Below are 16094 nucleotides of genomic sequence, written 5' to 3'. Positions count from 1 at the left end.
GGCAGAAAATATTGAAAGGCAAACAGTGCAGAAAACATGAAAGAGAACATTTGAAACAAGTACCGGAATGATAGAAGCAGTTCAGTGTTTATGCATACCTCTCATTGTGCAGTGTGGTGGACATGGGGTTCAGTGTAGGGCTGACAGACTTGGAGCGGTCCCATATGAGGAGCAGTTCTGCCAGTCGTTCCTCAGCACACTGTGCTGTGAGGCGGGCCTCTGCATCCTGGTCCCAACAGTCCTCCATCGTCTCTTTCAAAGAGCGAACCGCCTGGAGGAGACACAGTTTTAATATTTAACAATATGAGCAATATAAACACGGATCACAGTGGAAACATTTCTTGGATTTTGTCCACCATCTCTTACACTGGAGGAACAATTACAGCAACCAACAGTTTTAATGTACATATGGGCATGTAAGTATTGTTTTAAGACAGACTTGAAAAAATGTGAACCTAGCCTTTAAACATAAGCTGCTGTTGTGTATCAACGATGTAACAAGACGTCATGGTGTGGCCATACTTTGGCTACTTACAGCCTCATTTGGACACACAGTGTCTACTATTACAGACAGTAGAGATCAAAGGAAATGAGGGAAAGAGATGCAACAAAAGACTCGAACTGGTTGCTGTTACTGGTCAAGGTCTTAACCCCTAAGCCACAGGAGCACCCATACTACTGGAGAATTTTAAGCTTAGGGGAATCTTTAAAAGATAGGTTCAGGTATCTTTAAAAGAAATAAATTAAAAAAAGATATTTCTCAGATAATTGAAAATAACCAAAGTTGTAGTGACATGTTTCACAATCTGCTGACGGTGTTTATCTTGTTTATTACAGTATTATAATTTTAATTCTTGCTCTGCTTTCACACACACACACACAAACGTACCAAACTGTTCTCTTTCCAGGCCTCAGGGAATTTGGGCCGTTGCTTCTCCCTGGATACCAGAACCTGCATGTCCTCAAACGTTGGGTGGTTCCCTGCCTCCGCCTGAAAGGCCATCTGGTACTCTGGCACTGACTCTCCTAGAGGTAGGAGGGGAAGAGAAAGGATGTGTCTTAGACATCTTTCATGTAGCAGAAATATTCATTAAACTTACAAATGTGCTTTCTTTACAAATTAAATTACAAAATATGTCTCTGCTTCCAACTATAATAAATGTATATTTAATGGCTTTCTGCTGTATGTGGCGTAGGATTCTTCTGTTGTTTGTGAAAATGATGGTAGTAAAAAGTAAAACAATACTACAAGCATTTGTGTACTTGGAGAGATGCAGTTCATTTGATTCATATAACTCAAAAAACGACTTCACGCAGTCCTTCTGTCTGTCTGTCTCACCAGGGAAAAGGTCGGTACATCTCATGAAGGTCTCCCAGTAGATCAGGCCCAGGGCGTACATATCCACCTGCTTCAGCGCCGACTCACAGTCCCTCAGGTTCACAGCCCCCTCCAGCACCTCTGGAGCCATGTAGCGGATCGTCCCCACCTGGGAGACGGAGCAGGAATAAAAGGAGGTGTGGGGGATTTTGGAGGGGTGGGTGATGAGAAAAGATATGTGATGAAAGATGAGGTGAGACAGGAAGAACGCAAAGAAGAAAAAATAAGCCAAGGTGAGAAATGATATGTTAATGCAGCACGTTCCAAAGTTAGACGTTTCCATTTCCAAACTTTATTCTATTTTTTTCCCCCACATGGTGACGATATCAGATAAGAGCTTTCCATGGGTTCTTTGTGATAACTACATAACAATGTTCACACCAAGAATTGATTTTGTGCTTAAAATCTATTACTGGTTGTTAAACAGCAAATGTAAACAGACAGATAAAAAATTTCAATTCAAAAATAATTGTTGTAAGAATCCTGTAGGACTTCGTCGAAAATGTACAGAAACTAGCCGATCTCAATCCTTCATACATGGTGCTTTCTAACAACATCTAACCCTATAAATACATAAAACCTCAAGAGTGTGTTGTGTAGGTTCATTTCAAACAGAGTAAGTGGAGTCTGCATTGTTAGTTTTGTAATTATCCAGTCAACAAACAAAACGATGCCATGTCTGTCAAGTGGACACACTTGCTTCAGTCAATACATAGACAAAAGGGAGCATACAGTGTAGTGTTTGGATAGCAAACAAGTAATCTAATTTCTTTTGCAAGATATTGTTGGATACAGTTCACACTGGCAAATACAAACAATCTTAATTTTCCATTTTTCCCCCCAGATCATTTATATCTGTATGCACAATCTAAGCAGCTTAGTTCTAGCTCAAGCGGGTGACCCGGTGGGCTTTAAGAGGTTTTATACATCCAACGATCTTCTATAAAAACCAGACCTGCGTCTAAATGAGACCTGCGTTTATTTGTCAAAACGTGTAGCCACACCGGGCCAGTAAAAGGGATCAGCATCTTGGGGCTCGGCTTTTAATTCAAGTTCTAGGTATTCAACTAAACAACCCCTCTGCTCCTGCACTCTATCTGGTACTAGAGGACGGAGAGGGGGGATGGCAGGTTAACAAGGGGGATCCATTTTGGTCATTTTACTAACAAGGGGGATGGCATCCCCCCTCAAATCGCCAACTGGTCGCAGGAGATGTGAACAGAGCCTATTTTACTTGATTTTCCTCTTTTAGTAAACAAATACCGATCTTCATATCGAATATGTTAAATTCTCACAAGATTTTCTGTTTATTGTTCAGAACCATATAATTATTGTGTTTAAGTTAATCATAATGTAGATTTGAGATGATATACTGTATTCTTCTGATTATCTGCTATTGCACTGAATTTATATATAGATTCCAAAAGCTTTGACATCAGTTCACTCACCTCACTTATAGCAGCGTTTTCCTCCTCCCCGTGACGCGCTGGCCTGTTACCTGTCAGCTTCATGGACAGGCCGAAATCGATGATGACACACGTGCCATCAGCCTTGACGAGAACATTCCGGCTGTTAAGGTCCCTGTGGGAAACCGCTGGCTTGTACACGTCTTGATGGAGAAAAAAAAGAGAAGGGGAAAAAGAATGGCAAAGAGAGGATCAGAAGAAGACACAAGACAAAATGTTTGGGCTAATTTATCTTCCATAAAAAAATTAAGCCTGTACAGCACTCCCAAAATTCCCTGCTTAATAGATACATTGTACTCAGGCTGTTTTTGTGGTATTTGCTAATGAATGATAACATTCAGAAAATCCCTTCATATAGCTTTCCATTCCCCTCATTATGCATTCTTCACCAAAGCAAGCTGCACTGTCAACAGATAGCTAAACCCTCTAATCTAATCTACAACAATGGGATTAAGACCATATCACTGAGTAGCCTCTGCCTGCAGTATTTTACTGTTCAGCAGAGGGCGCAGTGAGGCAGAGGGCCGCTGGAAGTTGTGGCAGCCACCACAGTTATCTGCCGCCTGCTATTGATGTGCAGGAGGAGTGGGGGAGGATGACGACTGCACCAAAGCCTGAGAGATTCTGCTGTTAGCAGCTCCACACAGCTGACAAACACCAGGCCTCTCTTTCTCTTCTGTCACTTCTCCGCTCTGCCGATAACTTTAGACTTACAGAGGGACAGAACGCAGGGAGATAGACACCCCCGCTTGTATTTGTCACATGCTTGCACAAACAGAATAACTTTTTTTTTCCCTTTAGCAGTCTTTACTTTACACACTACTGCAAGTGCACAATTCTAAGCCTGTTTGATGTGTATCTGTGCTGATTAAGAGAAAAGAGGGAGGCCAAGTTCAACCGCTGAGGTTTGGTGATGTGAAAAGAAAAAAAAAGTCGAGTCGAGGCTTGGTCCAATTGTCACTTCTGCCTCGTAAGACTGATTTCATTGTGCCACAGGGATAGTCACATGTCATCTGAATCCCTATCCTGCCTCCGCCTTCCTTCCCCCTACTTTGTCCCGCTCTCTATTTTTCACTCTCTCCGAGGCTAGCTTGAGGGCAGTCTATAAATACCCATGGCTGGGCGTGCGCACAGTGTGTACGTGTGTGTTTGTCAAAATGCAGGGATACAAAGCACTCCAAGCCAAACAGACACACGTGGAGTTTCAGTGTGCAGGCCATAAGACGGCTCAAGTGCTAGGCAGTAAGACAGGATAGAGAGTGTAATACACACACACACACACACACACACACACACACACACACACTAAAGCCTTTCTAAATAATCTAAACTAACTGGGCTAAACACACAAAAAGCTTTCCCATTTTCCACTATAATTCTTTGTATGCATTTGTGTTTCAGTAACAGATGGTTGCAGAAGCCTTGGAACTTGAGCCTCATGAAAATCTGAGCAGTTATGTAATTAACTGTGTGTGTGTGTGTGTTTGTGTGCCCTCCAGCTCACCTCCTTTGAAGAGTTCGGTGTGCAGGTACGCCAGGCCGCGGGTGACGGAGTGAGCAAGCCGGCAGCTGCTGACCCAATCGTTGGTCTGGATGCTCAGGTAGCGACTTAGAGAGCCCTTAGGAGGACATCAGGAAAGGGGACAGGGAAGGAAAGAGGGTGCAGAGAGTGGGGGACAAAGGAGGGATAAGACAAGAAATAGAGATGAAGGAGAAAGGTAAAAAACAGAGGGGAGATAGAATACAGAGAAAATCAATCACCAGCATCACTTTAAAGATCTGACAGATAAGAAGAGACAGAGGAGGGGGCCAGTTGTTTTTTTAAATTATTTTTTAAAATCGCTGACTTGGTGTTTGTCACTTCAAACACAAGTCAACAAACAGCAAGTGATGTGTGTGTTCAACCATACACGTAGAGACGGGTAGGCCTGTGTTGCCCAATTTTGTGCAACTGTACACCCATTTGAAAGTTGGCTGAGTTAATAAAATGTATGAATGAAATAATTACTACCTCAGAGGGAACCAGTAGCGGGCACTAGAAGGAAATTGATGGTGATTAAGCTAGCTAACTTGTGTAAAGACAAAACAGTCCAGTAACTCCCCATGGCAAAACAGAGCTCTTAATTTAATTTTTTCAAGAGACCGCAAAGATAATGAGGAACATTCTCAGAGCTGGCCAGGTCTTAGAGGTGAGCCCAATCTCCAAACTGACAAGTTCGGCAATTGATTCTACACAGGTAATGCCTCTCCCCAGCCCCACTCACACAACGCTGAGCCTGGCTCACCTGCTTCCCAAGTAGGGCTGCACGATATATCGTTTCAGCATCAGTATGGCAAATTAACTCAAACAAGTCATGCTACAACTTTTTTGCTGATTGATACAAAAGGAAAACTTGCAACATTCTAATTTTTCATGACTAATTTACAAGAAAAGTCTGTCTGATATTACATAATTTAGTCCGATTTAAGGGTTCTCGGATACACAGAGTCAGTTACCAGTGTGCTCTGGTGAAGGGGTGCACTTCATCAATTTATCAAACACCCAAAGCAGGCCTCACTAGTCGCCTACCACAACCTGAAAATGAGCACTGCCTGTTTTGGTTGTTTGATAAACTGATTAAGTGCACCCCTTCACCAGAGCACATAGCGAACTGATCACGCATGCAGAGTCTGCATATCACCTGCCTGTAAACATGCAGGCAATGCGTCTACTGTCAAAGATAATGTCGGCTGGATGCTAGAGGCAGGCATTCAATCACGTGAGGTGGTGAGTGTGTGTATTCCCGTTATCAGCGGCACCTCGTCCCGGTGCTGGTTACAAGTTAAAAAGTAACTGTCATGGGGCTGGTCCTCCTTGGTGCCCTAATGTAAGAAACGCTTAACGCAAAACTTAAGCGTATATATATATCTCAGGAAAAAAAACATTGCAATGTCATTTTTTTCCCAAAAATCTTACAGCCCTATTCCCTGATGCCTCTGAGGCATATCCGGCCCAGGTGATTGATAGCCTGATAAGTGACCTGTCTGCGATAGATTAGCCAGCTTGTCAGCCAAAACTGAAGTAATTCCTGACGCAATCAGTGATTGATAAAGCAAGATACCCATGGTTCTATCTTTTGCAATCAAAGCCTTCACTGTACAGTAGGCGAAATAGCCATTGGCTGGCCGTCACTTGTTTAATAATCTAGTTAACGTAGCTGCCTACGGCTTAGCATTTGCAGTTCTCACCAGGGCCGTTCTGGTTTTTCTGTTTACGATGCACTTTGTTTAAAACTAACCTTGCCTTCTATAAGGTGTTGTATTGTTCATACGTCTATTTTCTGACTTGCTACAACATGAAAATTCTCTGAGAGATTAAGGTAAAATTTTGTGAGAATTTTACAGTCTGGGGTGTGTGTGTGTGTGTGTGCTTAAATCGGGCTCAGTGTAACTGGTATAAATCAGGTGCATACAATAAAACCTGTTGGGTTATGTTATTTTATATATGATTTAATAGGACAGAATTGGGGGGCTTGGCTCTTCCAGGCTTATTTCAGACTTACAGATTTAAGTACTCCACTGATTTAGCAACAACAACAAAAAAGGATCCAAATTGATGCAGCAGAACCAGATATATCGTGTTTCTTATTTCATGCATTCTTCTTCCTTGTCAAAACCTGGCACCTACATTACCCATAATGCAATTCGACCACAGACACTTCAGTCAGACATTTGCATGAGTTATGCAAGTAGCGGCTGATGTCGCCTGGAGCCTCTAGCCCCATCTGATGCTGACTCAAGTGACATCACTTGAGGCTATTTACCAGACTTCACACAGCTCCCTCTGGAGATACAAAAGGCTTTATACTACATTTTCACATACGTAGTAGTGCTCCCCAACACTTGGAAGCACACAAGTTCCTCCTTGTGCTACCCAATTATGGGCGAGGCTCACCCATCACTATATTTCCGGCTATGCTATTGTGTCCAACCCAATCTCACACACATTCACTTGTACTAGAACCAAGCTAAGTTTTACTTTAAAAGTTAATTCCATTGCTTCTTCTCCATCACTAAAAACCCTAAAATTTGCAAAAAGATTATCTTCACCCGTAGCCCTGCGACGAGTTGGCCACTGTCCAGGGTGTACCCTGCCTAAGGCCCAAAGTCACTGGGATAGGCTCCAGTCACCCGCGACCCCTAACGGGACCAAGCGGTAGAAAATGGATGGATGGATTATCTTCACATTAATAACAGAGCTGTAAAAAAAAAAAAGGCTGACCTTGTGCTTTGACCACCCTGTGGAGGGGACAGAGTTTCACAATAAAACTGATTTACAGAATATTTCATCACCACCCAGGAGGAAAGCAATGTACAATCTGGTGTAAAGATGATGTGTTTACATACATACATACATACTTATCATCAACCGGTAATCCACTTTGTACTTCACACTTATTTTAATTTTATACTTATACCCACTTGGTACTTGACTTATCTGACCTGTATTATAGTGTATTGTATTTTTTGCTTAGTACTTCTATTCCTGTGTGCACTGATGTGATAGTGAGCAGCTGTAGCAAAAGAGTTTCCCCTCGGGGATCAATAAAGTATTTCTGATTCTGATTATGAGGAGTATCTACAACTCCACAAAATGTTTACCAGAAATTATATTGGATATTATTAATTTCCTTCCTCAATTATCTCCATCAGCCTTGATAATCTATTATAGGCCTGGCCCTGACGCACAAACACACACAAAACCCAACCACACATGCACATACACTATCTTTTCTCTCAAAATCAATCACAAGGCAATTCGCGCATCCGCTACTAAAGAAAATTACATTAGATCTGTTCGTTTTAAATAAATTATATTATCATTTACTTGAATGCATTATGTGTCCCAGTCTCCTGTCCTGGCTTGCACCACATTTCCATGACAACATGTATTAGAGTAATGGTTACGATGCATAATAGGCTCCTTTCATAGGCTTGCTGGGGGTCAGCTGACTTGTAATTTTGAGGCTGAAGGCTTGACAACAAACATATTCATCCACATTAATATTGAAGAGTTCCTAGAGGCAGCTTTCAGCAGTCAGTGTCAAAGTTTCCTTTTGCTAAACCAGCTGCGTTCATTTGTCTGCAGGAATAGCTGAGATTGGTAAAATGATTATACTTTTAATTTACAATGACTGTACCTCTACCAATCCCCTGCAGGGGGTCCGGGGGCAATCTCCTCCAAAGCCCCTGCTAACCCACCCGCCCTATTGAGCGGACATAGTCTGAATAATTCACATTATGTTCAAATGCAAACTTTTTAGAGCTGTAAAGATTAGACAATTACTGGATTAGTCAATTGACAGAAAAATAATGGCCATCAATTTTGATAATCAATTCATCTTTTTCCAAATGTGAGGAATTTTCTGCTTCTTTCTCTTTTATGTCATTCTAAATTTAATATCTTTGGGTTTGAACTGTTGGTCAAACAAAATAAGTCATTTGAAGATGTCACCTTGGGCTCTGGGAGATTGTGGAAGGCATTTTTCACTATTATCTGACATTTTCTAGACTACACAATTAATAAAAAAAAAATCATCACATTAATTGACAAATGTATTAGTATTGTTAGCCCTAATAATTTTGTCTGAGGGCCTGTACCAAAATTTCTAGTTCTTGTACTGTTTTGCCATATGCCCATTTTCTTCCTTGACCACTTCTCTCCGCAGCACTGGTATTACCGGCAGTGAAACTCCAGGCATTTAACGACGCCCATAACATGCACGCACCGTACAAACAGAAGCTAAGGTGGGGCTACCCAGGGAGCGAAAGTGATAAGATTGCTGCTTTTCTTGACAGTTGAAGACGCCGCTGAGGTGTAGAAATTTACATAGAAAACACTAGATGTGGCTGTTTCGATGCACATCATACACTGACGGCTACAATGCTCGGAGAAGCAAAATGCTCGTGTCACATAGAGAATGAATAGGGCTGCACTTTGCTTTGCGACACACCACGTTCAGTGGGTCACCGCTGTCGCTGGGCCAAACAAAGCTAAAGTTGACTCAATTTGGACAAGGTAACGTTACTGTACTGGTAAAGTTATAATCCTTAAGATTTTCATAAAATCATACCCTATTTTCGATACAATTTATGGTCGCCCTTTTTTTCCCCAACAGCCACTCAGTGTATGTACATTCTGTAATTGCCTTCACACGTAAGAGGGATTGACTGTTTACTGTTCACTTTCCTACAGCTGTATCAGAGCTGTATTAAGTTACTTCTAATGATAACCCAACATTTCCTTCTGCTGCTGCTGCTGCTTCACATTAAAAGCACTCAGCTGGCTTTAATTGTGAAGCAATCACAGGAAACGCCATGTATTTGTCACAGAGGTTAGTGTTGACTGATCATCCACAAGACATGGTCATTTTTTGTCAGTGGATAAGTTTTAAATATCATCAGGGAGGAATGGAACATGAAGGAGCTGCCACAGTGAGCTGTTAGATAAATGCTGTGGTGTGCAGATCGAGGTTGCTAATGGCATGATGGGAAAAGGCCAATTATTGACTGACTTGACATGTGTTTGTTTGGCTGCACTGTAAACAGATACACCAGTTGCTCAGCTGTTGTATTTCTGACAAAGTAGCTGCTAAACAAGTGTTTGCCCCCCCCCTAGAATTCTGGGACCTGTAGTATTAAACCACACTTGTTGTTACCACAGTAACAATGGGTGTTACCAAATCAACCAGTACTGACATCTTAAGGATTACAACTTAATTGTACAGTAATATTTCAAGTAAAAGCAACCATATGTATGTAGAGTGTGTGTTGAACACACACACTCTACATACAAAACGTCCTACTCCCCCCACTGCTCACATGTGGGTAGTAGTCCATGACCAGCAGGTACTCGGTGCGTCCCTCTGGGCCTGTCCGCTCGTCTGCAGCCACAAACCGGGCGATGTTGTCATGCTCCAGCAGCGGCAGCCGGTAGATGGAACATTCATTGAGGAAGTTCTGGCGGTTGGCTGCAGTGAACACCTTCACAGCCACGGGACGCTCATCCAGAGAGCCACAGTAGACAGTGCCGTATCTGCCACGCCCAATCAGCTGAAAGAGGTAATGGTGGTGGGATAAGAAAAAACTATTTATAGACTTTCTTTGTGATTCCAAACCTTTTGCCCTCACTTGTCTAACAAGAAACATGAAAGCAGTGTGAATGAAATGATAATTTTGTTTGTGCTGCTTTGAAATGTCATGGAAATACTGATAAGCCAAGATACAGAAAGATTGCTTGACAAATACAAAAAAAAGGAAACACATGAAGAAAGGTTCAAACACAAATAAAGACAGACAGGCAGGCAGAAGGGAGACAGGAAATAAACTACAGTAGGGTTAAACAGTTAAAATGGCCCAAAGTCAGTTCCAAATCATTCAATTAGTTTCCTGAATTAGCTAGAGCACAGCATGCCATTAAGATCCAAACATTCTGCTTTAAAAGTCATCTGCATGGGAGTGGGAAATGAATTCAGGAGTGCATTTATTTCTGTGTGATTTCCACCTCCACTTCTGCTAAAAACATTTATCTCTGGCTATAAAATATACTGTGAAAGCAGTGGACTCTGTTTTGTCTGTGAGTAAGCCCCACCCCCCGCAACGAGTCTGATGTGCCTGCATTTGATAAAGCACAAGGACAAAGTTCTAAATTCAACTCCTGCCTGAAAAGATATCACTCTTTCACTCTGGTCTGAAATGCACTAAATAGAACTAAATGGGGAAAAAGCATCACGGCATCTCTGTTATTTGATCATTACATTCAGTACTGATTGGCTGGCCGTCTTTCTGTCTTGTCAAGAAGCACAGCAGAAGCATCATTTTCTGAGACAGCTAACATAACACATACCACTCTGTTTGCATTGTTTGACAATTTACTAGAAATCATGTACAGTTAATATTACTGTGAGCCATTTTTTAAAGCATACCATAGATATTTTGATCAGTTATTTTTTTTCAGTATGATAACCAACTTGCAGAGACTTGTAACTAGTTTGAGACAGACGGCTCAGTGCTTGGTTCTGGTTTTGTTAGTAATGTAAACATTGTGTGGTAAAGCAGTTGAAAGCATGTTTTTGATAAAACTACTGGTCAGGTGCATAGTAGAAAAATAAAATACACAAAAACACCACCACAATACTTTAAAAATAAGAATGTAGAGCTTTGGCTGTTTGACACAGATGACACAGTTAAAGGGAAAGTCTGTTTTTCCCCTAACCTGGGTCTTATTTTCGTAAATAAGTCTATTCTGACGATGGGTCATGCTAACTTTGCACTCACCACCTCTGTTCAGGACACACGGCTCCAGCAAAACAATATCAGGGCAAACAGCACGACGGTGCGAAAGCTTAGAGTATTACATAAATCATTTCAAAAACTTGTCTCTGAGTCCAACCCAAAGTAAACACAGAAATTAGCCCCTGGATCAGATACTGTAGATAACTGCACAGGAATCTACTTCCGGGGCATCTTTCTGGCTAACCAAACTAGCAGCCTATTTGTTTGCACTTGCCAGTTTGTTTACCTGTGTGAGGCTGTGGGACGCAAAGAAATGACATGAGAGATAGTAAAGTTTTAAAAAAAAGTTAAATTGTACTTTAAAAGTTACAGCTACCATCATGCTGTCTCCTGTGGCTGGATTTATTTAAATCGGTAGCTGCATTCATTTCTCCTGTTCGCCTTTTAATCCCTTCATCCTGCTTATTTTGTCATTGTGACTGAATATCATCCAGACTCCATTGACTTCCTATCACAATATGAGCTCTCCAACTTCCATATCAGGTTTTCAGGATTCTGTGTCAGTGTAAGCAAAATCCTATTTTTGTGCGCCCTGACCTGTCACTTAATGTGTCCTGCCGTGATCGGATGATAAAGGTCACACTGAAAGGACAAATGTAACTGTAAACCGTGATGTATTTTGGGTGTATTTTTGCCTCTATGCCTTTGGTTTCTCCTTTCTTTTTCTAACTCTCGTTTCCCTCCCTCCTTCACGCACACACTACCTGTGTGTAGAGATGTTGAAGCCAGTGAGAACACTGCATGTCTGAACCAATGATACAAGCTTTCACCTTCCAAAAACAGGCGAGTAGAAATCCACAGGATTTGGGGTTTAAAAGATGTAGTGAGCCATGCTGTTGAGGGGGATTTACTTTTTGTGACATGACCACCATTATCATAAAGAACTAGAACTTTATGCCAGTGTAGAGCTGTAGCAGGGATGTTACTAATTCTTGATTAGTCAAATTGCCGTAAAACAATTTACAATCACTTATGTACTGGCCCTCTTTTGGCTCACTTGGTTAGTGTTGTGCTGGCACTCTACATCATTACACTAAATACTTAAGAGTCTTTCCTGTGTCAGAAAACAAATTGATTCACTTGATGAACAGATGACTGTTTAGTTCGAGCTGTCAGAAGACTATCACAAGAACTTCTGCTTTTAGAGAGGAAATAATGCTTTGTATTTCTCCTGGTGGATAAGAATTTCCTATCTGTAAAAAAATTATGTTGTTGAGCAGTTAATCACCTTAACAATCCAACATCTTTCTGAGCACAAAGGAAGTTTTGAGCTATGTGTGCACTGACCTCCAGCAGTTTGAGATTGTCTAGGTCCAGAGAGCTCTCAGAGCCAGCAGCCTCCATCATATTCAGGTTGTGAAGGCCTTGCTTACCATCTCCTGTTAAAATACAGAAACACATACATACACAGAGCTCAGAATCCAGAAAATGCATTTACACAAAAGATCAGCTCTGATTCCATTTATTTAATAAATTCTACCAAAAACATTTAAACGGCCTTGAATAATGAATGTTCTCTGCTCTTCCTCACAGTGTGGCGCCATGGTAACTCACCGTGCATCATGCGATAACCAAAGAAGGCTGCTACAGCAAGCACGGCCAGCACGGAGACTGTTGCCAGGGTGATAATTACTGTCTCTTCGTAGCACAGTGCGCGAGAGTCTACAAGGGGGGACACATCAATAACAAAAGTACAAATCAAACTGTGACCTTTATGTGGGAAGAGCAAATGCACTGGCCTTTGATTTGTGAGCAGGAAGTCAGAGGAAGGCCATGTACCACAGCTGATATCCATACACTGAGTTACCAGTTTATTAGGTACACCTGTACAGTCTGATGCAATCTAGTACAACAAATTTGCATTACAGCCTTATTATTGGGATAAATATTTATAACGAGCTTTTGGAAAGAGACACTTGGAGTAAAGGTAGATTAAAAACCATATATTCATATTCAGATTTCATCTGAAACCAAAACAACATATGAATGTGGCAAACATTATGTATATATTACATGGTTTACCTTTTACTGCAATATAGCTTGGGCAAGTACACACCATACAAAACTATAAAAGAAGAATTAGAAATAGAATTTACTTTGTGTAAGTTGCAGGGAATATACAGATCCCTTTTTAGTTCTGCCCTTCTCATTTTTTTTCTAAAATCAACAAACAGCAGGTTGTTCAATTTATACATCACACACTTTTCTGCCTTCTGTCTGTGATGATTATTTCAGTATATTTAGCACTGTACACAACTACCAACTTAGGAACAGTCATCGGCTTTGCCTGCATTTTCAAGATCTTCAAATGCCCATTTTAGAATTTCTTAGGAGGTCCAATAATCTGAAATTCAATCCCCACTAACTTTGCAAAGTTTTGGGGTTTTTTTTTGTGTGTGTTGTCATTGCAAAGTATGTTTTAAATTACAATTAACATTCATAACAGTATGGTTGAGGTATGCACAGTTGATTGAATGATTGTTGTCAGTAGTTACATAGTATGCTACTGAATTGTGAAGTTTAAAAAGGTACCCTGTGTAGTTTCTGACCACTAGTAGCGCTATGGAGCAACATTTTTATGACTGGGTCCCCGATTTGTTTGCATCATGCGTGCATACAAGGATGCACATGCACACGTGTGGACATGTGGACGCCGTGTTGCACGTCCCCACCACCAGTTTCACGTTATTCCGCTGATCAACAGATTGTGGCGGTAACGCAAAAAGAAGCATAGCAATGCGTCAACAAAGGCAAGGAAGAGGAAGACTGCCAGTAATAAACATGGATGTAAACAATGTAGTATAGATACTGTCTGCGAATATGTTGTTACTATATGATTTTTCCTTCTGTTTTAACCTGTTAGAATTTTGCTGTGACATTTTATCCTTCTATTTTGTATTGTGCAAATAAACATTTTTTGAGGTCAAAAGGTGATTCTAACACTGCTGCTGTTCAGGTAAAAACTCCAGCAGGGCACTGCAGTTGAAACAGGTCTATGAAACACTTTTTGTGTGGGACTGCAAGATTTTGAATAGACTGGCAAGTGGGAATACAGATGTTTTCTTTCCCAAATACCAGTTGTGTATTCCAGAAAGCAGGTTTAGTGAAAACTTGTTAATCCTGAGATGAGGGAAGCTCTGGGTTTTCAGTTCCAGAAAGAGAGGTAACTTAAACTCTAGGTCAGTTACCATGGTAACTGACTCTGTGAAGCTAGCCATGGCAGGTTTTTTTTCAACAAACCCTGAATTTCACTCTGTCTCCTCCCTCTTACAGAGCCAGATACGCTGTTTTATTTCCTCACTGATTCAATCCGTATCAAAGTGCTATCGAAGCGCATTAATTAGCGGAGGTTTACTGTATGTCAGAATCAAAATCCTGGTTGGATATTAGTTTGTTTCTCAGGACTATCTAAAGTTACTGCTTTTTTGTGCTCTCAGTCATTTCTTTGAACAGTGGTTTTTGCCCTTACATTCAAATATTACACAGCATCAAAACACCCTCAGCTCAGAATAAAACCTCTGCATATCCTTATTGCGAGTGGAAGTTCTTTTTTTTAATAACACTGTGACTGCGCAAACTAAAATGTTTATTGCACATAATGTGTAATCTCTGTTTAAATTGTAAAAATCGGTATGAAGCTTTAGACACGTAGGATCAATGAATGAATAATTATCTCTATCATTCATAATGTGATTGGTCGCACTGATGGAACATAATTCTGATATTATTGGAGATTATGTTAATATTTCCGAGTGAGCCGGATCGTGGTGCAGCTGCAGAATGTAGTTTGAAAGTGAGTTTTTTTTAAATAGGCTGCGTATAGTCTGAACGTGTGTTAACAGCATTTCAGTAGCTGAAATAAAAATGAATGCTGTTGATCCAAACAGATGTCTAAAATTTAAACTCTACTGTATTTTATCCTTGACGCCTTTTTAAGTGCAAATCACCAAATAAATTATTACTGGATCAGATTGTGAGCTTACAATCACGTCTCTGTGTCTATGTATGTGTGTTTGCGGACGATCAGGCATGCCGTGAAGCACATGAAGGGGAAAAAAATTAAATAAATATCAACTAAGCCAAACAACCATGAAGCATGGTCAACAGACTGGAAAGCAGTACATGAAGAGAGAAACAGAGAAAGCGAGAGAAAGCAACTATGTAAAAACAGAGAGCTCACTAGAGAGCTGGTCAGGTGAATTTGGTTACAGTGGCAGGTAGAAGCAGTTAGCAGAGGTGGCTGCAGTTTCAGCTGTGGCAAAAAACGTTTTGAAATCATTTTGAAATCAATTAAATTAATATTTGGTGTCAAATTATTGATGTCTTTAGTAAGTGTCAGTGTAATACGCGGGATAATATACAGCAAGCTGGTCATTATTGCAAAATTAACCCCTTGAGGGTGATGCAGGACCCCTCCTCTCGCTGTACATTATCCCTTACTTATTGAAACTGCATCAGCTTTAAGTGCTACTCTGGAGACAAACACACACACACGCACGCACCTTAAATATACCAACACTTGCCCTGTTCTTATAAAATACTACTCTATGTGCTGCAGAAATACGGTATAGAAGTCCAGAGCAGCTGCCCGGAAACTCACTCACACACTCTCCTGCATCCGTTACATCAGTCAACACACTGGTGCTGCTGTGAGACACCAGCTTTATCAATAATTGATGGGTTTGAGAGCCTAAGGGCAGCTTTGACTGACATACTAGCATGAACATGCATGCACACACACACACTCTGACGCACACATACACATTTGAAGGTTGACACGGCTCCCCTCAAATGCCAAGGTCAGTGAGTACATAATCAACAATAGGATTGCACAAGAAGCGATCTGACAAACACAGACGCACATACTGACACACCCAAACACACGCCAAAAACCTGTTTAAAATCTCAATATTAAA

General features: G+C 41.0%; 1 protein-coding gene across 1 annotated transcript in view; it reads right to left on the bottom strand.

Annotated features, from left to right (window-relative positions):
* Positions 1 to 16094, bottom strand: part of LOC122872292 (bone morphogenetic protein receptor type-2-like) — a 36586-nt gene that overhangs the window by 4853 nt on the left and 15639 nt on the right. Inside the window, exons 4-11 of the mRNA XM_044188323.1 lie at positions 12733 to 12840; positions 12466 to 12557; positions 9706 to 9936; positions 4349 to 4463; positions 2827 to 2987; positions 1340 to 1487; positions 890 to 1026; positions 99 to 271 (exon numbers count right to left, since the gene is read on the bottom strand). Coding sequence (XP_044044258.1) covers positions 99 to 271; positions 890 to 1026; positions 1340 to 1487; positions 2827 to 2987; positions 4349 to 4463; positions 9706 to 9936; positions 12466 to 12557; positions 12733 to 12840 — 1165 coding nt within the window. The remainder of the gene's footprint in view (positions 1 to 98; positions 272 to 889; positions 1027 to 1339; positions 1488 to 2826; positions 2988 to 4348; positions 4464 to 9705; positions 9937 to 12465; positions 12558 to 12732; positions 12841 to 16094) is intronic.

Source organism: Siniperca chuatsi, linkage group LG24, assembly GCF_020085105.1.
Source record: "Siniperca chuatsi isolate FFG_IHB_CAS linkage group LG24, ASM2008510v1, whole genome shotgun sequence".
Lineage (NCBI taxonomy): Eukaryota > Metazoa > Chordata > Actinopteri > Centrarchiformes > Sinipercidae > Siniperca > Siniperca chuatsi.
The sequence above is the reverse complement of the archived record's forward strand: the minus strand, read 5'-3'. Positions and strand labels throughout refer to the sequence as shown.